This window comes from Drosophila suzukii, chromosome 2R, assembly GCF_043229965.1.
Source record: "Drosophila suzukii chromosome 2R, CBGP_Dsuzu_IsoJpt1.0, whole genome shotgun sequence".
Lineage (NCBI taxonomy): Eukaryota > Metazoa > Arthropoda > Insecta > Diptera > Drosophilidae > Drosophila > Drosophila suzukii.
In genome coordinates this window covers 9,563,906-9,587,934 of record NC_092081.1, presented here as the reverse complement: position 1 = coordinate 9,587,934, position 24,029 = coordinate 9,563,906, and the positions used below count along the sequence as shown (strand labels likewise).

Below are 24,029 nucleotides of genomic sequence, written 5' to 3'. Positions count from 1 at the left end.
TTTGTTTTCTTTCATTTTCAAGGAATTTGACGCTTTTTTTTAAATATGGTTATTCGTATTTCCAGAGCGCTCTAGAGTTTTTGATGAAATCCCTTCTCGCCCTTAATAATTTCGCTTTTTGGGCTTGTTCTTTTCTTTATTGATACACTTATAGCATAGCATAGTATAGATTTTGGTTATCAATAGACATACACCATATACAAATTTCTTTGAAATTATTCCAATTTAATTGCAATAACATTCAAAATCATCGCAACCTCTGCTCACCAGATCCAAAGAGATACATTTATATATCAATTACAAATTCGTGTCGCACATTGGCAAATATTTTAAAATTCACAAAATTAACAGGGAAACTAATGTTACGATCCGAGGGTTATAGCCCGATTTCGATCTCGCTCTCGCCAACTATTTATACAAGTCATTGTCGCGACGATCTGTTTTTTGTAGCTTCTTGCTAGTTCGATTGCAACTCGAGATATGATTTTACTGCGAGTTATGTGTTAAAAACTAAGGTGCTTTCTTTTCTGATTTACTGCTTTGGAAGTTAGTGGTCTTCTTAGATCGGCTGATTCGGATTCGAGTATATCGCTCTCTTCTCTGGCTAATTCTGATGCTTTTAATCGTTATAATTATATATGTATGCGTACGCATATATGCTCGTTCTACAACTAGGTTTGTGTTAACAAAAACAACAAAATTATAACAGTTTTGTAAATGGAAATACATTGATAGTTTGCGTTTTTATGATTGGATGAGTATGTTGATTTTTTTTAAGGGAAGGAACGAGGAGAGGGAACATGATAGGATAGGAAACGTGGACAACAACGGGAGGAGCTAGTGAACGAGCGAACGAAAGGCGCAGCAGCCAGCTATTCTCACACACTCGATATACGTAGCCGTATATATCTCGATTGATTATGCACTGGCTATATAATATATGTAACATTTAGATTAGTATGCGCGTGTTTTATAAAGTAGACAATTATACGTTCTAGTGGCCTCCGGAGTGCTCGCTACCTTTGCTCTCTCCTCCTCAGAAGACGAAGCGGTTGATGTTCATGCCCAGTCCGTTGCCACCGCACCCTCCGGATGGCGGCGGCGCCTGATCGTCCTCGTCGCCATCACCACCGAAGGTATGCCGGCTAACAAATCCATTGCCGTGACCTCCACTGCCGCGCTTAAAGCGCTGCATCCGTAACTCCTCGTTGTAAACATGGTTGTCCTTCCTAACGTAGTCGCGCAACTGTCGCGGCAATTCCTCCAGCGTTAGTGGCGGCGAAAGCGGCAACGAGACCACCTGGTGGCTCGATCCCGATCCCACACTCGAACTGCAGCTGGCCGAGGCTCCGTTGGACTCATTGGAGCGGCCGCACATCTTGTAAAACAAGATATAGGGCGTGTTGGGCGAAGTGAGGTTGTGCATCTCCTCCGGCTTCGAGTTGGTAACTAAGTTATCATTGAACTTGTACCAGTTCTTCGTTTGATCGGCCGCAAACGTAAAGTAGTGACCGGAATCCATGCTGTAGCCGGCGTGCACAACTCCGGCATACAGATCATAGTGCACCGTGGACATCTCCTGCAGCGAATCCGAGGCAGACATCTTTACGGTGACCTGCAAAGCAATATTGTTAGTTTTCTTATGAGGAGGAAACAAATTTCAGATACTAACGCTCTCATCGTGAAACACCTTATGCATTAATTTGGTACGGAAGTGGTACTTCTGATCGTACTTGAATTGCTTGAGCGTGAGAATCAGGTTTCTGGGCGCCTGGGTGACCCCGATATGGCGCTCCGCATCGCATAGCTTCTTGCATTGTGGACAGAAGTACTGATTGTCACCGTCCAGCTTCTCTGGCGAGCAGTAGTACTCGATGAGGTCCTGCACCGAGTAGTTGGTGGCTCCACAATCGTCCTTATCATCGGGAAAAGACAGCTGGAGTTCCCGGAAGCTGTCTTCGTTCCGGCTCTCCCAGCCGCAGCTCAGACATCGGTAGGTGGTGGACAACTTCCCGGCGAACGTCTTGTCGATGGTGGATGGCGGCTTCGTGGGAGTCGCCGGCTGTCCTTGTTGCTGCGAGCAGTTTGTGCCTTTGGTGGGTGTCGCGGGGGGAGTGGGAGCCGGCTTGTGACTACAATTGCCACTGCTGCTACCGCTGCTAAGCACGCGATCTTTGCTGTTGTACGGGATCACGCCGCTGGTCACTATATCCTCGCTCAGCGGGGCGGGCACGTCATCGATCGCCGCGCTGGTCTTCGGAGCAGCCACATTGCGGCCAGCGGATGAGGCGCTGTTGATCTCGTGCTCGTGCAGCAGGTCGAGCAGATATCCTAGGAACTCGGAGCTGTCCTGTTGAAGGCCGGGTGTAAAGCCTGGCGGTCGGGTTGCATTTAGCACTCGTGAGGGCGTTAGTTCGTAGCGCAGCGAGTGATGCATTAGGGCGATCTGCTGCTGCACTTTCACGAGCAGTGGTGAATCGCACTCTATAAGCAGGATCTGCCTGCTGAAGCTGCAAGAGAAAAGTGGGTATAAATTAAAACAGGTATAAAGAAAAGAAAAAAATTGAGTTATAAACTGTGGCTTCCATGAAATTATTAGTAGATACTCATTTAAACAAAAAATAAGTGGCCTTGCTGATTGATTGCGTTAAGGGAAACTGACATCTAAAACCAGCTTGTAAACATAGAGCCCCGCACAAAATATGAAACCAACATAAATATTTATTTAGAACCTCTAAGCTTTCAACAGAACAGCAAATTCAATGTCTTTCAAGGAAACCCTATTTTAGAGCCTTATAAGTGATTGTTAAATAGAATGCCTAGATTCCCCCGAATTTAAAATAGGTCGCATAAGGCTATTCGGCTTTACTTACTCGCTGGTCATGGCCAGTGCCTGAAGTACACTGTTCATGTAGCAGGTATTTCCCAGGTTCACCAATCCGACCCTCGCATTCCGTCGACCCCACGGCTGGGCATTCTCGTGCATTGCTCGCGCCAAAGCCACGCAGTTCGGAGAGGGCTCGTACTGCTGGAGAGCTTTCTTGGCGGCGGCATAGAGTTCGTCTTGATCGTAAAAACGAAGCATAAGTGCGCTGGTGAGGTCCACTAGCTGCTGCAGACAGTTGCGTGTCTCCAGGCCGATCTCGTCCATGGTGGCAGACTGACTCTTCATATACTGTAGCACTACGGGGATCCTAGGCAAGATCTAAAAGCAGAAAAACCAAGTGTCAGTTCTGCAGTACAAAATACATGTATTTGAGCTAATTTCACCTTGTGGAAAACCTCGGGCATCTGATTAATCGTCGACAGCATGCGGAACACCACCGGGGCGGCCTTTTGTCGCAGCGCTGGGAAGAACATCACATGGAACAGCTTCTCGATGTTGTCCAGCGCAATCTCGTCCAGCAACACCCGCTTGCCCTGGTCCCGCAGCCCATCGAGGAGCGCCAGCACCCAGAGGTTGAGGTTGCTGCAGAAGGTGCAGTAGGTGATCCAATCGCAAAGCAGGTTCACCGTCTTCCGGATGCTCGAGTCCTGCACATTCTGCTCCAACAGCGAGTGCACCGCCTCGAGGATCTGGTTGGAGTCGAACAGCTGGAACACAATGGCCACGGCGCAAGAGGGCGGCGGCTCGAATGGGGACTTGGTGATCAGCTCGTAGACGACGCGCAGGTAGAACATCTGGTGATACTTCTCGTTGCGCGTGGCCAGAAAAGCTCCCACCTGGCACACGTCCTCCTTGAGATGTGGAGAAGAGGCTCTTTCCCGTGGGATCTGCAGACGGGCCAGATCCACGATGGCCCTCTCGCAGATAGCCATCACGTTGTGGCCCTGCTCCGGCAGATCGATGCTATGGAGGTGGGCCAGCAGGGTCTTGATGTCCCGCTTGCCAGGTCGGTTGGAGTTCAGGTTCTCCCCGGCGGGCGATCCCGTGCCCATGCCCTCTGGCGCTCCGTTCTCGTCGGGGATCTTCATCCCATTGGCGGACATGGGCGGCTTGGTGTTGGGCGGCATGCCACCGCCCGCTCCTCCGGCATTCTCCGAGGCGTCGCCCGCCTCGCTGTTGTTCTGCTTGACGGCCATCTCGCGCAGTAGTCGCCGGGCGTGGGAGTGGGCGCGAGCGCGGGCGTTGATGTGGGGGACGCGAAGGCTGGTGGACCACAGGGCCGACTGGAGCTTCCAGCTGCCGGGGGACGGAGGCTTCTGCTTGCCTAGCGCCCGAACACTGCGGCTTTTTCGATGCCTGCGACTCTGAGCGAGGAGTCTGAGCCGCGTGTCCTTGAACCGCGCTCCGTTACGTGTCGTCGTTACGATGTGCCTGCGACCTTGCGACGGGTCTCGAGTGCGCCTCGATCCCTGCCCGATCTCGGCCAGAAACTGCGCCTGCACCACCAGCACTTCTGCTCCGCCGAGTCCTAGACGAATGTGCTGCACGGAAGGGTCGGTGGCCCGTGCCACATTTAAGTCCCTTTTTTCGGGGGTTTCCTGGTCGTCTGCGGCTCCGATTCGATGCGCTCGCGTTGGCCCTTCGACTGGGTAGCTCGGATTGATGCGATTTACCCTAATTACAACAATTTTGACTGTTTTTCAACGAATTCTTTGTGATATTTTTTCTGATTTGTTAATGTTGTCTACTGAGTCAGTGAAAGCGTTATCGAGACGAACAGACGGCATGACATGCAGGGTGACTCTGCACGAGAGTGCAGGGGTGTAAGTTATTAATCGCCAGTGCTGCCAGATCGCCATATGCCCGCTTGAACGTGCAAAGGGCGTTCTGAAGGCGTTGCCAGGTGAACGACAGCAATTCACTGCGAATGGCCAATGATATTTGTTTTGACTCGGCTTTTGAACATTTCTGGAACTAAACGCTAATTTACAGATAATTTATTAAGATACAAATATAAAAACACACACGATGCATCCTGGGCAAATCGATGTCAACGAGATCAACGGCTATTGGACATTTCTGCTTAGTGTGAGTGCTTTACACGGTTTCCTAGTTCCTAATCCTCAAACTTGGTTATATGTTTATGTCTCAGATTGATTGGAAGGATCCGTGGCTTATTGGCTTAATATTGGTGCATATCCTGACCACCACAACTGCGCTCCTCAGCCGGAACAATACGAACTTCCAGGTTTTCCTCTTCCTAGTGCTGCGTACGTGTTCCTTGCAGTTTCCCCGATATCTCCATTAAAGCCTCTGATTATTGCATGTGTCTTATCTTCCTCAGTGCTGGCGGTCTATTTCACCGAGAGCATCAATGAGTATGCGGCCCAGAACTGGAGTTCCTTCTCCAAACAACAATACTTCGATAGCAACGGCCTTTTTATCTCGACAGTTTTCTCAATTCCCATTTTGCTCAACTGTATGCTGTTGATTGTAAGTGAAAATCCTTGTAGCTCAGGGAGTACTTTAGTTATCTTTGTCTTGTTTTCTTTTCAGGGCACCTGGCTGTACAGCTCCACGCAGCTAATGGTGACTTTGAAAACAGCCCAACTGAAAGAGCGAATTCGAAAAGAACGCCAAAATAAGGCTGATACCGCAGCGGCAGCACAACATGGCAAGGCGGAATAGAATATAAGTTTAGACTCTAGGCAGTTGAAAACATAAGCAGAGCTGTGAGAATTGTACTTTCAGGATAGCATAATCAAAGATGTTGCATTGTAGGCTTCAAATAGAGTTTGCTGCCATTTAGTAATAGTTTTTCGCAAAGCTTACGGCTTACGTTAATAAAATTCAAATTAAAATGATTAAATCACACCCTCTTTATTACTAAAGTAAAAAAAAATTAGTTAAAAAGAGCAATTCAAATTTAGCGGTGATGACAAGTAGTAATGCAGTTTTCAAATAGCCCAGTTATTCACAAAAAACATCTTTAGTATCTTAGCATTTCTGTTAAAATAAGAGCTTAAAGCGTTCATTAAAACAATTTTAAAAATTGGGTAAAACTTAAATAGGGAATGCTTGCTAAATTTGAAACCATTTTTATGCCATTTTCAAATTTTACCCGCTTCAAAAAATTCAAATCTGACGGGAAAAAGGCGGAAATAACAGCACTGTCTATTGGAAAAATACCGCAAAGGAGTGACCTTATTTGAGCACACATTTAATACCGAAAGAGATTATTTTTTCGCCGACACCACTTCCGCTTCTGGTAACACTGGCGCACAAGATTTTTGTTGTTGTTGCTGGCTTGTGGGTGTCGAAGCAGTTTCGCGGCGCAATGTTGCAAGTGAATTTTGGGTAAACAAAATCCGTTGATAAGACATTCGCACGGGACTAATCGCACGGGAGTCGCGCGACATTTTCACCGCTGGCAAGCCACCTTAAAGTGCAGTTTAAAGTGCGAATCTAAGCCAGGCTTCGTTTCCTGCGAGTGTGCCTGTGTGTGTGCGCGAGTGCGGTCGGTGTGTATGTGTTTTGAGCCCACAAGCGTAGCCCGGAAAAAAAGAAGTTTTTCTGTTACCATATTTTTTACCAAGGGCCAAAGGGCGCAGCATCTTCGCTCTCTATCTCGCGCTCTCTCTCTCTCGCTCGTTCGCTAATGCTACTTTTGCAACTCCAGTTATTGTGTGTAAACAGCAGGTGAAAGATAATACAAAACAAAAAAAAACAAGGAAAGTGCAAAGAGCAAGGAGAAAGAGGCAAGAAGAAGCAGCAACTCCGCGCAGACCTACAAAAAGTGACGCATAAATAAAGGTTGCTAATTACAAAAGGTAAACAACAAAATGCTTATTCAGCGATTATCCGAATTCCCAGGGAGCCCATTACAATAGTCATAAAATGTTGCCAAGATTTGTCATTCGAATTGCGTAGTAGATTTCCACGATGCCGAAACTCAGATGAGTGACGCGTTGGCGACGCGGCGCAAAATGTTCATTCATAAAAAGCGTCTGGCCCCCTTTCGCCGCCCCTCCCAAAAGGCCCCCTTTTTTAGACACCACCCCTGCTTGTGGTTGCGGCTGGAATTTAGTTTACAAATATTTTTGTTTGCTAGGTCTAGTAAGTGTGGATTGGGTTGTTTTGCAACCATCGTTTAAGTATTGACGATCTATCAGCCATTCTTATTGGTTACGCCACGCCCCTATATCATATCTTTCAAGCATAAATTTCTACTAACCATCAAATATTTTGGTGTTTGCTATGAAGAATATTAAATAGATTACGATTGTACATGTTTTGGGTATTTATATGTAGCTTAAGGACGTAGATAGGATTTCTAAAGTATGTATTAATTCCCTTAAGATATTACCTAATATCATGTTATTATTATATTATATCATTGTTGTGGCATAAGATATAAAATGGATTAAATTGATTAATATTTGTTGGTCTATTTGGTCTACATACATTAATTTCTACTTACCATCAAATATTTTGATGTTTGCTATGAAGAATATTAAATAGATTACGATTGTACATGTTTTGGGTATTAATTAGTAGCTTAAGTAGATAGGATTTCTAAATAATTTATTAATTCCCCTGAGATATTACCTAATAAAGTTATATCATTGTGGTGCCTAAGATATAAAATGGATCAAATTGATTAATATATGTTGCTATATTTGGTCTAAAAGTTCTTATAAATATAAGAAACAAATGAAACTGACCCACCAATTTCGAGCACATTCCTTAATTAATAGACCTTTAAACCATTAAGATTAGATCAGATACCGCCATATGGCAGGCGGCAACTAATTGAACTGCCCGTGCTAATGAAAATTCACACATAGCTTTATCCATGGGTCACAGCATTTTATCGCTTATCACTTTGGCCTTTCCGCCACCTTTTGAGCAATCAGTAATATCGAGGGGGAAAACAATAATACGGAATTTATGGTCAGCGTGTCGCCAAAATGCCAAAGTCAAGCCAAATACACATAGAAATAATAAAAAAAACAATCAAAATAACTCGGTGACATCATTTTGACTAATCGCCAATTTTAGCATTTGAAAAACGGCGGCTGCTCACCCGGCCCACTAGCAATACCGAAGGTGGGAGCGAGAGGGCACCAGGGAGGGGGCTGCGAGTGGAAGCGAGAGGGCGAGCACACGGGGCAGGTGCGGCAAGCCGAAGTTCAAAACGAAGCTCAAAAGCCGAAGCCACTCGGCATTCCAAACACCTACAAGTCGCAAATAGATCGCAGCGGTCTTCCGATATCAGCGAATTTCACTTTCGAGGCCCCCACTCAGATACTACTCACTCGAATCAGTCGGTAATCGCATTACACATTAAACGCGATCTAACAAATATAGGGGGCCTAACAACATAAAGCATTAATGCATTGCTTTCATCGGCAGGGTAATAAATCAAAGCCGTTTTGCAGCCATAATTCTTGCAGCCTATCTAAGAAAGTGCGATTTAAATTTGCCAGATTTCAGTCATTTTAATTGGTCTTTTTACGACTCATTGCCCTGTTAACGATCTTTTAATTTTACGATTACATAAATCAAACATCAAGGGGATTAATCTATTTATCCTCTTAAAGAGGAACCACTCCAGAAAAAGCAACTGAAACCTCATTTGAAGATTTGCAATGGATTGTAATCGCAACTTATCAGTTTATTTTGACATCATTTCTTGGAAAATATATATTGGGTGTATTGGTTCTGTGGATCTCTAAGATTCTTATTAATTCTTATTCTTTTTAATTAGATTTCATAGCTTGTATGTTGGGATAGATTCTTGTGCCTAACTTCAAAGTTAAGTAATCCAGAAAATCCCCTGCTAATATATCTTTTTCCCATTTCTTAAAGTATTTATTGGTTATTTGTTGGATATTTCCCCGGCAACTTCGATAAGATTCAATTAACTCGAACATATTGCGGCTCATTAGCAGGGACATTCCAATCTCAAGACGAAGCAGCTTGATCTAGTTCACAGATACACCGCACACACGCATCCACACACCCCACTAGTTATTTCGGTTAATTTTGATGTGTGCTAAGAACCGAGAGTGGATAGTATTAGGCACCACTGCTCCAGATCCCCAGATATTTCCGAGACTGCGATATATACGTATATGTATGCGCTATGTGTCGACCCGACCGGGTGGGTGGAAATGTGGAAATGTTGTGAAAAGCTAAATGAGGCGTGACATGAAAAAACGCAGGGAAACAAGAGCATGGCGACAAACACCCAGTGCAGCATGGAAAACAAACAAACTGAGTTGAGTGCGGCCACCACAACAATGGCAATAGAAATGCTGAAAACCAGAACAAGAACTTGGGCGGCCCGTAAACTCTAGCCCCGGAGTAATTTCGGCCTAGAGAATGGCACAAAAAAAAAAGACTGGCCAGTTGCCCGCGGAAAAGACAAAGGCAAAAGATGGCTCAGAAAAAAAATGCAGAAAGCCAAGAGAGCGGAAAGCAAAAAAAAAGGGGAATTTCGTGGGGGTAGCAGCGCACAATTAACCCTTTCTTTGATGTCTCGCCTCCGCCACTGTCCACTGTGCTTTAATTAGTTTATAGAACAAGCGTGCGCCTCCCAACTGCAATAAAATTAATCGTTTATGCTGTAATCGCATTTAGCGGCGCCGACCTCCTTTCCAGTCTCCCTGGCTGCCCCCGATTCTCCACCGATTTGATGTATGGTACGGATATCGAAAGCGACAGCTATATTCCATAACCAAGAGGCAGTCATGTATGGGCATTCCATTACTGGGGGATTTTTGCTGGCGAGTGGAGCGTAAAGCATCTGGTTATTTTTAGAGCAAACCCATCGGTTACCCCCACTTCCGTGAATAAACCCCATAAACCCAAAGGGCTAACCATAATTGTTCGTGCTTTACAATCAATTTTTGCTCAAGAAACCAATTAACCGCACACAGTAAAGTCCAGAGGCACAGGGTTACAGTACTTAAAAGCAGGAACAGCAGGATGTGCCACAGGATTGGCCATAGGATTGGCCATACGATTGGCCAAAGCAGCCAACTCCACTGGAGCACATCATGCAGCAGTCTGCTCTAGGAGATCGACAGGAAGATTGAGGACGGCGGGGACCACAGGACGATCCATAGCAGGAACCATAGGAAGGACTACAGAAGGGATTCCAGCTGGGTCCGCAGCTACCTCCTCCTCCTCCATAGCGGGAATCCCCGCAGCAGGGATCACCGAAGGTGGTGCCAAAGGGTCCATTGCCGCCACTCCAACCACATCGCGTGAATCCCGAGTACTTCCCATACGGACAGTCCCCACAGGCGCACTCCGGATAGGGTCCAATGTAGAAGGGATTGAACTGCCCGCAGCTGCACATGATCTTTGGCTAATATCGGAGGTCCATCAATGGGCGGACGCACAAGATCAACTACTCACATTCTGGACTTTACGGTGCGCGGCCAAAAAGTTTCTCTAATCGGTAGAATTTCAATTATCGCCTCCAAAAATTGCTTCGTAATTTCCCATATAACGCCAAAAGCCAACTAGATATAGCATTGTATCGAACCAACAGATCTACAGGGGGTTTAATATATATGGCTATCGTTTCATCTGGCGCGTTTTGTTTGTAAACATTGTTCATGGCTAATAAATATTTGGGCATCCGACTTCCGCTTTCGAGAAAATGAGAAAAATAATTTGGATATTGTTTACGCCAGGGATATTTAATACATTTGAAAAGCATTTGTTGGAATTAGCTGGATATTTATTTGAGAAACCATAATGTGTTGATTTTCAGTTCTAATGGGAATTTTTATTTCAAGATCGAATTTTCCCAAGGCACATGCTTATATCATCATTTTGTTAAGCTCCATTGATTGGTCAGCAGCGCTGTCGTCGTGGACAATGCCATTATGTGTGACAGTTGCATTTCAAATCTCATTATAGATTTATGCAAAATGTAAGCAGAAACCCCAAAGAAAGGCAGACTGCCCGGCGATTTCCCTATGAGATGGGGCCACTTTGACCACTTTAGCCCTGGCCTGCATTGATTTGTGGGGCTTTCTTTGTCGTTTCCCTTTTTGCCGCAAAACCTCTTTGACTGGGATTCGATTTCCAATTCCAAATCCACTCCCATTTCGATTGCAGTTGATTGACTCGACTTTTGTCGTTGACATGGCAAAAAAAGAAAACTAGAAGAATAGTAATAGAAATTGCACAATTTTCAAGCCCCCAGACGAGATTCGCTTGGTTTAGCTGAATATATCTTATCGGTGGCTACGGTCTGTTTGCTTTGCAGATCGTTATCAACGCTTGTGAGATAGTGGAACGCAATCCAAATGGATCGTGAAATGAGAAAAACAGCCCACACCAAATGTTTATTTTGATGTCTGTGCGACTGCCCTTTTGTTACGTAAGAGATTACGAGTGCGTGGGCAGAAGCGAAACTAGAAATAATTTCCCATATTGGGTTACAACACAGCCGGGCCAAAAAAGAAGAAAAACGAAAAACCACCCACAAGCTGTGCCCACTTTTTAGTGCCCTTGTGCAAAACACTTTGGCACACTTTAAGCGACATTCTGTCTGCTGATTTTCGACTCGTTTGTCCAATTAGCCGACTATTTAGAACCGCTGCAGCTCGGTTCCCAAATTCTCGATTTGTTTTGGCCTTAGGTTTTGTTTTTCCCCTCAATTTTCCGCTGCAAAGCGCACGTTCATATGCCAAAAATAGGGCGTGACTCGGGTGATAAAGTGGAAAATATTTACTGCGAATCGTTCGCTCATCTGTGCTAATTATACAGGGGATTGTCATCGATGGATCAGATCATGTCGGTTGTGAAAACGGTTGTCACGCCCCGTGTTTTGGGGTCTATACCCAGAGGTCCATAACCAGAGGTATCTGATTGTATTTCCCCCTCCCATTAAACTGCAATCAATTATTGCTCAGCTGAGAATTTGCATAGTTCGAGAGGAATTTGTAACTACTCGTAAGTGTGGGCCATTCTACAAATCATTAATCTGTGGGCGGTGGGTGTTGTGGATTGCACGTGCAGGTGCAGGTAATTTTACAAATGCGTAGCTACTTCTATTTGGAATAATGAATAATGCAGTTTATATGTGCCTTTGAGTGGTAATTTGCTCATCGGTTTCTGCGCTTGATTTACCTCGATTGTTTGCAGTAAACAGTAGAGAAATTTCACAACGAATTGATTAAACATTTAGCTCAGCTTGGGATTTAGAGTATTAAATATTGGTATAATTATTTGCCAAGTTACTTTCTAAAATATTTTGATTTATTGAGAACAAGGTTGTTGATTAATGCATGAAGTCGTTGATTTAGAATGAACGCATGAGCGTTTCTCTGTTAGAAAATATAATATCTTACTTATAATAGAATGAGGCTTAAGAAATATCCCTGTTTGTTTGAAAAAGATATTATTTGCACATCTCTCCCTTTATATTCAGCTGACAGTTTAAGTTTAATGCAATCAAAGTCAAAGACACTGCAGGCCTTCTTTTATTTTTATCAAGGCGTTCAAGAGGGATTTATCTGACCTTGGACAGGTGGCTGTGGGCCCATCATCTGCATTGCTGTCAGCACTTTCTCAGCCACCTGCTTGGCGAACGAGGAGCGGACAGGTAAATCCCCAAGATCCGAGGATTATGGCCACAGTAAACTCTTCAGAGTGCGTCAGCTGCCACTACAACTTCAAACAAAGCGAATGGCTCCGTTTCTTAAGCTCTTTGGTATACACTTTATTCACCTGCCTCCTTGGTGGGGGCTCAATCCCTCTGGAAATCCTTGAGGGGCGACAACTAATGGCGCTTTGTGGTGCCATGGAATGTGCATTTCGCTCTTGGCTCTGCCAGTTGAGTTGTATGTAGTAAGTGGCACAGAACCACCACTACACCATACCCAATGCCAACCCATTCCCTTCCTGCATGCTCCCATTACGAGCTGTACACATAATTACTCCGCCTGCGCATTCTGACGAGGCTGATGACAGTTGCCTCGTCTAACTGGGACACCACTTCCTTCCATCGGGAGCCAGCAGGGTTCTCGTTCTGGTTTGTGCCCAGCTTTTGTTGTGCTCATGGACTAATTTCGTTGGCTTTGAAGCTTGGGAGCACGTTAAAAAATATATCACCAGCATTGGTTATCATACAGTATAATCTGGGGCATATCAGCATGACATACGTATAATAATGTTTTTATAGCCATAAACTTAGACGAACAGTAAACACGGATTTTGGGTTTACCATATATAAACATTCCTAATAAACTTATACTTTATTATTATAACTTTCACACCTGCTTACAGATTAAATAATATAACCAGAAGAAACCGTTCTCAAAATCATTTTCTCGTTCTCAAAAATAGACCAAGATCCATTTAATCTTAAACTCCAGATGATGGATTTGTGGCTTGCGACACTAATTTCGCCTCGAAAAACTCTATTTCAAGAACGCTTCATCTCAAATACAAAATCAAGTGCACTTTGTCTTGATTTCAAGAACGTTTCCTTCTCATCTAAGTTAGAAGTTAAGTTTCCAAATCAAGAACATTTGATCGTTATTTTTTATTTTTCTCAACTTTTTGGTTGTACTTCAGATTTAAAAAAAATTGCATTTATCCTAATGAAATCTTATTGTTAAACCTTATTGCTTAACAATTTTTCCCTGTGCATAAATGAGCCCATCCAAGTTATGCGACTTCCCTTGCAAGAACCATCAATTATGCCAAATGGAGCATATGCACATCCACTGTTGGCTCAATTTTTCAATTAACTTACCTGTAGTTCCAGTCAGCCATTTAGCTTTGGCCATATTTCGAGCCTGGGACCTGGGACAAAAGGTTATTGCCTCGGCCAGCGATTTGAGCTGATCAATTCGGCCAGACATGCAATCTCCTGTCCTGCTGTTGCTGCAAAAACGGAAAAAGTCGGAATTAACACGGAATAAATCCTGGTCACCCCCTCGCTCTGAAATTGCAAATTATGTGCCCAGTTATCATCGTTGGTGCCGGTTGTTTGGCTTTGATTTTCCAGGCACGCAAATGGCATAAAACAGCAGCACCCCGAACTCACAGGACTCCCAGGACTCCCAGGACTTGGCCAGGAATCCCAGGACACGGAGGACTTTCAGCTGAAACTTGTTTAATTTCTGTTCTGTTGTGTTCTGCGGCAAAAGCGCACAGCAAAGGGAAAATGTGGAAGTCGGAGGGGATCGGGATGGGAATGGGAATGGGGAGTACTTTGATGCAGGTCCTGGACACGCTATCGTCCTCGTCCTTGTTGCTATTCATATTTCATCCATGCGGTTTCTCCGCTTTGCTCGTCGTCTGTTTTCCTATTTTTTTTTTAGTTTCTTTCTGCTCCGTTAGTAAATTGAGCATCAACGTGAGTCCTGACTTACCTGTCCCTGGAGTTCTTTTTGGGTTCACCTGGGGTCGTCCATGCAGGTGATGGATGGTCCGATGGCTGGCTATTTAGAAGGCTGATTTAAAGTTTCTGCTGTAAAGGGAAAACATTTTCCACCTTTGCTGATATGCTAATTAAATGGATTTATTCCTTGCTTGTTTAATGGCTGTGAAAGGATTATTTTGACCACTTTTACACAACTTTAGGGGTATGCCACAGGGAAAAACTTATATCGTAAAAATTGCAAATAAATAAGCACCGAATTTGTATTCAGACTAATGGAGAATTAAACCGAACAAGTTCTGGGTCACATTTATGGCTACGTGCCTGCATTTGCACAATATTTGATGTGTATTTCACTATTTTTTAACGCCACAACTAATAAAATGGGCTTGGAGCTTTGTTTTGTTTCCGCAACTTCCATATTTGTTTAGCACCTGATGGATTTGTTTTATCTGTTTCATTTAATGAACAATATTGAAAGCCCAGAGCTTACCAGATTATCTAATAAATGCATGCAAATGTTTTGCATTCATAGTTCTGTCGGTGAAGGCTGACCTCATTTTTTAAATACGTTCGTATTTAAATAAAATGTATACTATATTTGTCTGATTCTCCATCTGCCTCTGCTGCATCACATCACTTAGTTCGGCCCATTTCCCTTTTGAGGCCGAAGCCCGAGTTCAATCACAAACTGCAGTTTGCCGGTAATGAGGTTCAAACTTCTGGCCTACAAACTGAGTTTAATGACTTCAACTTAAATTTCCCGGAAAAGTTCCATCAAAAGTGTCGCCAGCAGGACTTTGAATTATAAAAGCTTGCCCAGTGGTCTGGTTATTTAAAAGGGGGCGCTTGTAAATAAATGGCAGTAGAAAAATATAAACAATAGACAATACAAATATGTAAAACAAGAAAGAAATCTGCATGAATTGAACTGCTAGCTGACCACAACAAAAGCTGCCAACTATTGCGGTTGCAATTGGGCAAATCCCCAAAGAACGAGGAGGTGTTTGGGGCTTTTGCAATGGAATTTAATATGCTGTCGACACGGAAAAAAGAGAATTCTTAGTGCAGAGATCTCTGAATGACACGAATAGGGATGTACGCCCCCCTAGCCTCCTTAACCCCCTTTATGTTCACTGAGAGAAAAGGGCTTCAAGTGCATTTGGTATGATCTTATTTTTAGGAAACAAACATTTGAAAACAATTATATATTTAAATAAATAAATCCTATAGGCCTAATACAGATCTATGACCATAGTGCTTAAGAGTGAATTAAACAGGAAATTGTTTCCATTATCTTTTTTTTTTAATTTTTAAAAGTGTTTTTTGGGAATCAACTGAAATTCACTTGGAAATTTAAAACTCTAGAGATTTGAAACTGCCTAAAAAGAGAATATATGGTCTGAAGATGGGAACTTCGCTATTTTAAGTGGGTTATCAAATCATTCGTATCTATTACTCCTTGAACCTCTTTGAACGCTGTCTTTTTTAAGAAATGGGTAGTCAAAGGGATTTAATTGGAAACGTAAATCTTTAGAGGTCAAAAAAGACTTAAAAAAGGTGTCGGAAAGTATGCTGTGAAAATTTCGGCATTTATCCTTAGATGTGCATTTAAAAAATATATCAAGGCATACTTTTAGACACGATTGTTAATCCAAAATTTTTTTCTGTGTGTGTATAATCGGTGGGTGGCCACTTGGCAGACGCTCATGCGAGGAGCAGGATGTCAACGCTCGGGGCGAGTGGCAGCATCAAAACTGCAGCAGCCGCTGGCAATGCGGAATTCCCTGCCCCCTTTCTGGCACACCCCTTTCCCCCTCTGCCAATCTCGCCTGCGTACTCCTCCTTTTCCTGGCCAAACTAAAATTATTCAGCCAGGTCTTGTTGCATACTTTTGAGCGCAAATGTTTGCAGAGCATTCGCTTCGTGCCCCAAGAATTTGTGAGTGTGCTAGTGCGAGGACGAGTGCTGGGTGTGTGTGGGTGGGGTGTGTGCGCATATTTATATATAGGATGTCCTAACGGCTGTTGTTGCTCTATTTACGTGTGACCAAGAGGAGGAGGAGCACCAGAGGAACGCCGGGGCCTTGTGACTCATCATCCTCAATCTCCAAACATTCCGCACATCCCCACATTGAGATAAGAACGTCCCTGTAAAATCAAGAAGAAAGTCCGTAGCATTCTTGGGATATTAAAAAAGTTTTCCAAAGCTCTTTATATGAAATTCTAGTTATAAATCACACTTATTATGTTTTCGGCAATTTGTGTCCTTTAATTTCAGTTGGTTTTGGATTCTTAATTAGCTTCTTAAAAATGTAAAATGTTCATATTTAAGAGTTTAATTACTTGCGATTGTTGGAGTCTTTTTATCGTCCTCATGTTCAACTAAAAGTACGTTCTAAACCCCAAATTGGCATTCGTTTTATAGATTTAAAACCTACAGTGTTTTAGTTTATCAAAAATGAATATTTGAAATCTTTTCGGATCTTAACAGCACTTTCTTAATATTTGTAATTTCCCCGCAGCAAACTAGTTATTTTCTTCCAGTGCATCTCATTCCCATTTCCGTCATCAACTTCATCATCTCGGCTCCAGTTCCATTCACAGTTTGCAGTTTGAAATTGAATTTCAGTTTGGGCAGCCCGTGCCACCGCATTTCCCCCTCTTGTAATAACACTATCATTTAGTCGACAGAGGGCAGCAGGAAAAAGGAAGCGGCATTTAAATGAGAATGCTTGTTTAAATTGGCCAGCTCGGGATCTGGATGATGAAAGGACATGGCAGGCAGGATGGGACATATGTTGGCATTGTGAGACAGAAATGGAAACCAGATCCACACAGAAAAGTTCTCTGATTATTTTCGTATGATGACTCAGAGATGTCTACTTGCTATTTTCCAAGGACATTCTTTTTTTTATTCTCCCTCTCATGAAAGATGGAAAATCAATTGCGAAAACTTGGGAACGAGAAGCGTGATGTGACAGCAACTTCTGGACTTGTCGACACCCTTCTGGCGTGGATGATTATGAATGCTTCGAGGATATGACGAGGATGCTCCGCCGGAAGAAGGGGGAGCTGCGGGGCGTACTTGTCGATTAATTGGACTGGCAAAGCGGTTTATGGGAGAGCAAAAACTTTTATCGCCTAGGCGGATTATTAAATTCGCTTTGTTTCACTAACTAGCTGGGGCATGAGCGGCGCGGGGATTCCCCGTCTGTCTCCCTAGATTGCTCACTTCCGTTTCCGGCTATGGCCGCCAGCAGGGATGCAACCACAGCCACTAGACAATGTTATCACACTTGCAAAAATTCTAAAATCACGATTGGGTGTTGCCAATCGAAAGCACAGTTTCCAAGAAAATGAATTATAAGCCAATGATTGATAGACATTCGATAGACTCTTCGAAAAGTTATTTATATATAATTGTTCATGACATCGAAACTTAATCAGTTAATAAGGATTTTTATTTTCCATTATTTATTTAAATCTCCCAGTGCATTGACAACGAGCTTGTCGAAGCCAGACGCCAAACACAATGGAACATGTGGAAAGGGGAGCTGAGTGCAGGATTGAATAGACTCCCCACGCAGGCAGGGAATCCCTCTGCGGTGGCACAGCATTTTTTGCCCCCAATCCCCCACCACTGACCCACTTAGCTGCTCCTGCAGAGCCCTATAACTATTTACGATTATGCTTATTATAATGCATATGCTTTAATTAAATTGCAGGCATATCGGGAACAGCAGAGGATCAGAAATGGAGCTGGAGCCGCGTGTGGCCATCCTGCAGGACCTGCGCCTGCAGACCTTCGACTCCATTCGATTCGCATCCTATCGCACCGCCTCCAAGCTGCGCTACATACAGAAGTCCACAAACCTCCATTTGGTGGACATATGGAATGTGATCGAGGCGTTCCGCGAGAACGGACTGAACACCTTGGAGCCGCAGAGCGAGGTCAGCGTGGCCAGGCTGGAAACCCTGGTCTCCTCGCTCTACCACAACCTCAACAAGCGCCTGCCCACCGCTCAGCAGGTGCCCGTGGACTCCAAGGCGGGTCTGCTGCTCAACTGGCTCCTGGCTGCCTACACAAGGTAAGGCATTCCACAAATAATCAATATTTAAATCCGCGAATTCTTCAGAAGATTACGGACATGTATGTATATACTGGTATACCTGAATCGCTTCTTTAACCAAAACAAATTTCGAATTCTTTAGAAGATTTGCCATGTATGTATATACCTCGTTACCTATATTTAAAAAAAGCGAATTCTTCAGAGACGGTAATCAGTCTACGTTTGCATATGTATACTCGTAGCATCAAAGCATCACCCAAGTCGCTTCATTATTAATAACGATTATTTAAAATTTTAAAAGTTTTAGTGATTTTTAGTTTTTTTTAATGATTTTTATTTAGTAACTGATAAAATCTCCTTCTTCCCGTTGCAGTGATAACTCGGGAAAGATTCGCGTGTTCTCCATCAAAGTGGCCCTGGCCACCATGTGCTCCGGCAAACTGGTGGACAAACTAAGATGTGAGTAGCATTAAAAAACCTTAAAAACTGTTGTTATAATTCTTCCCTTCTTCTACAGATATTTTCTCGCAGATCTCGGACGGCGCTGGCCAGCTGGTGGCCTGGAAGCTGGGCGAGTTCCTGCGCGAGGTGCTGGCCCTGCCGGCGGCCGTGTACGAGTCGCCCACATTCCACTACAAGGAGGGGCTCGAGGAGGAGATCTTCCCGGCCGAGAACAAGGTGACGGTGAACGACTTTATGGCCACGCTGATGTCCGAGCCGGGGCCGTCCTGCCTCGTCTGGCTGCCGCTGGTGCACCGGCTGGCCACCGTGGAGACCATTGTGCATCCGACTGTCTGCTCTGTTTGCCACAAGGAAAACTTCACAGGGTTTCGTTATCGCTGTCAGCGGTGTCACGCCTACCAGTTGTGTCAGGAGTGCTTCTGGCACGGCAAGACATCGCTGAACCACCAGAACGATCACGAGGTCAAGGAGTACTCGAGCTACAAGTCGCCCAGCAAACAGATCGGTCACTCGTTGCGCAAGAGCTTCCGCTGTGTGCCCGAGAAGACGGTGCAGGTGCTACCCCGCTTCCCCGACCAGCCGGAGAAGACGCTCAACCTGTCGCACATCGTGCCGCCCTCGCCGCTACCCTCTCACAACGGCTTCTCGGACCCCTCGGGCCTCGTACATGGCCACCACGGCCCTGGGCATCCGGGTCTACCGGGCCAGCATGGCCTATTCGATCGCTCCAGCACGCTCGACTCGCGGGCAACAGGTCGCAGTCTGGACAGCGCCAGCGGCACTGCCGGCACCACCATGTCCCGCGTGGCAGCCGCCTCCGCCAACGACGAGGAGCACCGCCTGATTGCCCGCTATGCCGCCAGATTGGCCCAGGAGAACCGAGCGGTGAGTACGCTGATACGATTGGGTATCTAGAATGCCTTCTAATTTCTCTATGCTTTTTCTAAATATAGCCCTCCAACTTGCCCGACAGTGCCACACCCATTGGCACGGATAACTCGCGAGCCCAGCGCGAACTGATTGCCCAACTGGAGTCCAAGAACAAGGAGATAATGCGGGAGATAGCGCGCCTGAGGCGTCAGCAGGAGACGGAGCAGATGGCCCCGGAGAATCCGGCGCTTATCAACGAACTGCGCGCCTTGAGGCAGCGAAAAGGAGAGCTGGAGGGTCATCTGGGTGCCCTGCAGGATTCGCGACGACAGCTAATGGAGCAGCTGGAGGGGCTGATGCGTATGCTGAAGAACCAGCAGACCGCCTCGCCCCGGTCCACGCCAAATTCGAGTCCCCGCTCTGGGAAATCGCCACCAATGCCCGGAGAAGCTGGTATCCTGGGCACCTCACCCATGAGTGCCCTGCACGCCCAGCAGATGCAGCAGCATCCCATGGCCGGAGGAGGAGGAGGCAGGCCCACCCAGCAGCAACTCCTGCAACAGCAACAACAGCAGCAGGCACATGGCCATGGTCCATTCAGCCAGAGCCAGCTGGATCAGCTCAACCAGATCAGCAGCGATATGCGCAGCGCCTTCGCCGCCAACGGAAGTGCAAGTGAGTAGGGATGCGGAGGGGATGACCCCTGGGATACTTTTTCGGTTAGGTTCGGTCATGTCCAAATTTTGAGCTCCCCTGTGTGTGCAATTGGTTAACGCGAGAGTTTAGGCCTGGGTTCTCAGACAGATATTAATCGTATAATCCGCGGGAACACCGCCACTGGCAAAACAAAACACACCAAATACCTGATATCACCTGACCAATCACCACCAAAAACACACGCTCTCACGCCCAAAAACACACTCGTTTCTTGATCGCTTCGCCTTCGCAGCGCCACCGCCAATGCGCACCACCACTGCCACTGCCCATGTCAGTGCCATTCCCAGCCTCAATCCGATTCCGCTCCAGAATCCGAATCCCGACGCGGAGCTCAATGAGGCCGCCGATCATCTAACGTCGGCCATTTCCCACATGGTCAGCGACCTGAACGCAGGTAAATCGTTGGACTCGATCTTTCTCATCTATCCAACCGCTTTCGCTTCTGAATATGCAACTGCCACTGCATCTGCATCTGCATCGGCTGATCCTGCTCCTGCTCCTGCTCCTCTTAATGATGCTCGTGAATGGTGGTCTGCACTGCACCAGCACGTAGATTTCGTAGTAGCACCGCTTCTAGAGCCACCAACAAAAACCAAAAACACAATCCCCGCTCCAAATGGAATGTTTTCACTCTGTGCTTATCCGTGTTCTTTTTTGGTGTGCGTATTGTCTTTGGGTCTCGCATCCATTTCCAGGACGGGGAAGGGCCAATCTGGGGGCTCAGCCGACGGGCAGCAGCTCCCTGCCGCAGGCTCGCTTCATCATGCCACTGGGTAAGTTGTCCCGGGCTGCATCGATCCGAACCGATCCTCCTCCTCCTTCGTTCTTCTCTAAAGCGACCACTTTTTTCCCTTTTGTTTTCTTCGTTTTCTCAAACCGTTTGATTTTAGATTATTTCCCCAATAGACGGCATAAGAAAAAATGCTGCAAATATTGAGCTTATCCCCGTTTGGTTAGTTGCCCCTTATAATTTTCGCTCATTTCTTCTGTATGTCAAAAATCGGGGGACCCTGCCTTCCAAACCAAACAAAAACCAAATAACCCAAACAAAAAAAACCGATCAAGAATTCCGACACATCGAGGGCGGCGAGTCGGAGGACTCGAGTCAGTGCGAGTGCAACGATTGCGAGTGCGGGGAGTACGAGGAGGTGTTCCGCACCGACGAGGATCTCGAGTGCGAGGGAGCCGCAGCTCCCTTTGGGGATCCATACCCCGGCATTCCCGAGGAGGACCACTTCGATTATACGTTCGGGCAGGGCGAGGAACTATCACAGGTGAACCGCATCTTGGGCTACCGCAATCACCCGGAACTGTTCATCGACGATGACCAGGCCGGCTTCCCGGCGCTGCACGAGATCGGTGAGACAATCGATGAACTGCAGCTGATCATGCACGCTTATATCATGAAGTATAGTCTGAATATATAAGGTGTTATATATCGTCGTAGGTTACCAAATATATATACTCTCCGATCAGGTAAAATATGCCAAATCTACTGCCTCTAGACCATCCTAGCTCGCTCGACTCACGAATCTCCACTCCACTCCGCAGGTAGATCTCAAGTCGGGGTTATCTATCAATAGTTATCTCTATAGTTCAACTATATATAGCTCTCATCATCATCGCTGCACTCTCAAAATCGTCTCTCTATCTCAATCTCAATCTCAGTCAGTCCATCCTAGTTAGTCTCTAGATTTGATTCACGTTGGCTGCTTGACTCAAAGGATTCGAATAAATTGTCTGATTTTAATTAGTGCCTCTAACGATAATGCATATGTTTACCGCAAACTTGAATAATTTCAGATTTCGACGAATCTCAATCGTATAACCAAGAGTGGAACGAAAAGGTAAAGGATTTCGCCACGAAATCCTGCTCATTGTTGATCTAGATGTTGTTCTTTGCCGTTGTCTATCCTTATTTATCTTTCTCCTCTATACGTACATGCACTCGATATATCCTAAATATACGAAATATATAATCTATATCCTGTAGCTAGTGTAGTGATTGCCACATTTCAATTGCCTTTGCATGCCAGAGACTTTAACTTAAGTACGATTAAATGGAAGAATGCGTTGTAATAACCTGATTTTAACTGGAGTTTTATGTGTTTCCACAGGCAAATGCGAATAGCCAATGGCAGGAGCAGTTTGCACAATGGAGTCTTAATTCGCAAAAGAACTAAGGACTCGCCACCAGTGGACCAGTGGAAACAGCAGGACTGGGAATCTCCGGAGGCAGCTGGACCGAAAGATGAAGACGAACTCTCGCTTAGCTTTTTACCCTACCTTAACTCATATGTTGACTTAGAGCAATTTATTTATTGATTATTTTATGGAGCCGAAGCCTACACCACCTTAATCATTATAATTTATACCTTGAAGTTTGGTATCTGCGTAAATGTAAACATATATATGATTATTTTATTGAAGCAAAGAATATGAATATAGCTGATAAACAAGACTTGCAGTTGCACTGCTCCTTGAAGTCGCAAATCCATTGAATCTCGTTAAAACTTTTACGATCGTACTGCTAAAGGGCAATAAGAGGTAATGGCGTTTTAATTTTAGGTTTCCACGATTTCGTAATTGGCTTTTAGATTTTGTAAGCGCCCGCGCCAGCGGTTATTTATTACCATGAAACTTAACAAATTGAAAATCAAATCACGTAATGCGTAATACAAATACGATATAGACATTTACATATTATGTACTTAATAACTAGCAACTTGTTGAGAACCTAAAATCAAATTCTAAATGCTAAACATTATACACACATTAAACACTTTGAGATACGGTAAAGCCAACAACTATTTGAGCCACAACAAAAACCCAATGTTAAACACTAAAAAAGAAAAAGCAAAACACGATTTATATATTATCCATTTATAATATGCATTCATACAAGAAAAGTTATACCATATAATCGTAACGGAATACTGCACGAGATAGAGAAAATCCGACATTTATAGAACTTATACATAACTACTGAATAATATTACAAAAGAGAAAGCTAAATAAAAAGGCATTTTAAACAATCACAGATGAAAGCCGTTTATTTCAAATTTCAAATTATTTCTTTATTATATACCCTTATAAAGTTCCACACCAATAAACCTCGGGCACATTTTAAATGTTTGGGCTCTCGAACTCTCTAGAATTCTGGAGATATACTGCGATCTTGGAGCGTACCGCTTTTGGTGAGATAACCTCCGGTTAGCCCGCATTACTCCGCGGTGGTGTACCGCGAGTATGACTACTGACAAATTTTTAAAATAAACAAAATTGAATAAAAGTGCACTTGTAACAACCATTAAGAATTGTTTTTGTGTTAATAAGGACATATATCGAAATTTTTAAATCTCTTGCACATCCGTTTTTTGTTTAAAATTGCAAATTAATAAAGAGATGCCATTTGTAATTTAACGTATATTGCCACTTACCGTGTAGGGTTGTGTCCCCACTAAGCAGTTGCCAGAATGCAAGCCCCTGGTTGGAGTCCAGACTTTCTAACTATCCAAGTTTCACACCGATAAGTCCTTTTGTGGCCCTGCCTTATTTAGGCACATTTCAAATGCCCATCTCTAGCCAACTCGCGCTCTTGAGGG

General features: G+C 44.6%; 4 protein-coding genes across 10 annotated transcripts; 2 read left to right on the top strand and 2 right to left on the bottom strand.

Moving 5' to 3' along the window:
* Positions 1-115: 115 nt before the first annotated feature.
* Positions 116-4,667, bottom strand: DUBAI (Deubiquitinating apoptotic inhibitor). The gene is made up of 4 exons (XM_017074383.4): positions 3,271-4,667; positions 2,874-3,205; positions 1,673-2,510; positions 116-1,615 (listed from the first exon to the last, which is right to left on the bottom strand). Exons 1-4 carry the CDS (start codon positions 4,081-4,083, stop codon positions 1,037-1,039), a joined length of 2,562 nt encoding a protein of 853 aa, XP_016929872.3. The 5' UTR covers positions 4,084-4,667; the 3' UTR covers positions 116-1,036.
* A 137-nt stretch (positions 4,668-4,804) lies between these two features.
* Positions 4,805-5,756, top strand: Tmem18 (transmembrane protein 18). Its single transcript, XM_017074384.4, has 4 exons — positions 4,805-4,975; positions 5,040-5,157; positions 5,232-5,380; positions 5,444-5,756. Exons 1-4 carry the CDS (start codon positions 4,916-4,918, stop codon positions 5,573-5,575), a joined length of 459 nt encoding a protein of 152 aa, XP_016929873.3. The 5' UTR covers positions 4,805-4,915; the 3' UTR covers positions 5,576-5,756.
* A 418-nt stretch (positions 5,757-6,174) lies between these two features.
* Dyb (Dystrobrevin) lies at positions 6,175-23,464 on the top strand. Of its 7 annotated transcripts, none has more exons than XR_011603776.1 (10): positions 6,175-6,717; positions 18,031-18,393; positions 18,749-18,834; positions 18,893-19,722; positions 19,791-20,382; positions 20,657-20,818; positions 21,120-21,197; positions 21,490-21,900; positions 22,228-22,271; positions 22,542-23,464. XR_011603776.1 is itself a non-coding variant. In XM_065863182.2 (10 exons), exons 2-10 carry the CDS (start codon positions 18,059-18,061, stop codon positions 22,605-22,607), a joined length of 2,487 nt encoding a protein of 828 aa, XP_065719254.2. In that variant the 5' UTR covers positions 6,175-6,717; positions 18,031-18,058; the 3' UTR covers positions 22,608-23,464. The 7 variants fall into 7 exon arrangements, 6 of the variants coding, with proteins under 6 accessions (XP_065719254.2, XP_070851228.1, XP_070851227.1 ...); XM_065863182.2 differs by having other exon boundaries at positions 21,490-21,783; XM_070995127.1 differs by lacking the exons at positions 21,120-21,197; positions 21,490-21,900 and having other exon boundaries at positions 6,176-6,717.
* LOC108009601 (male-specific sperm protein Mst84Db) lies at positions 9,808-10,446 on the bottom strand. Its single transcript, XM_017074083.4, has 2 exons — positions 10,316-10,446; positions 9,808-10,265 (listed from the first exon to the last, which is right to left on the bottom strand). The coding sequence occupies exon 2, from the start codon at positions 10,254-10,256 to the stop codon at positions 9,861-9,863; it is 396 nt and encodes a 131-aa protein (XP_016929572.3). The 5' UTR covers positions 10,257-10,265; positions 10,316-10,446; the 3' UTR covers positions 9,808-9,860.
* Positions 23,465-24,029: the final 565 nt, after the last annotated feature.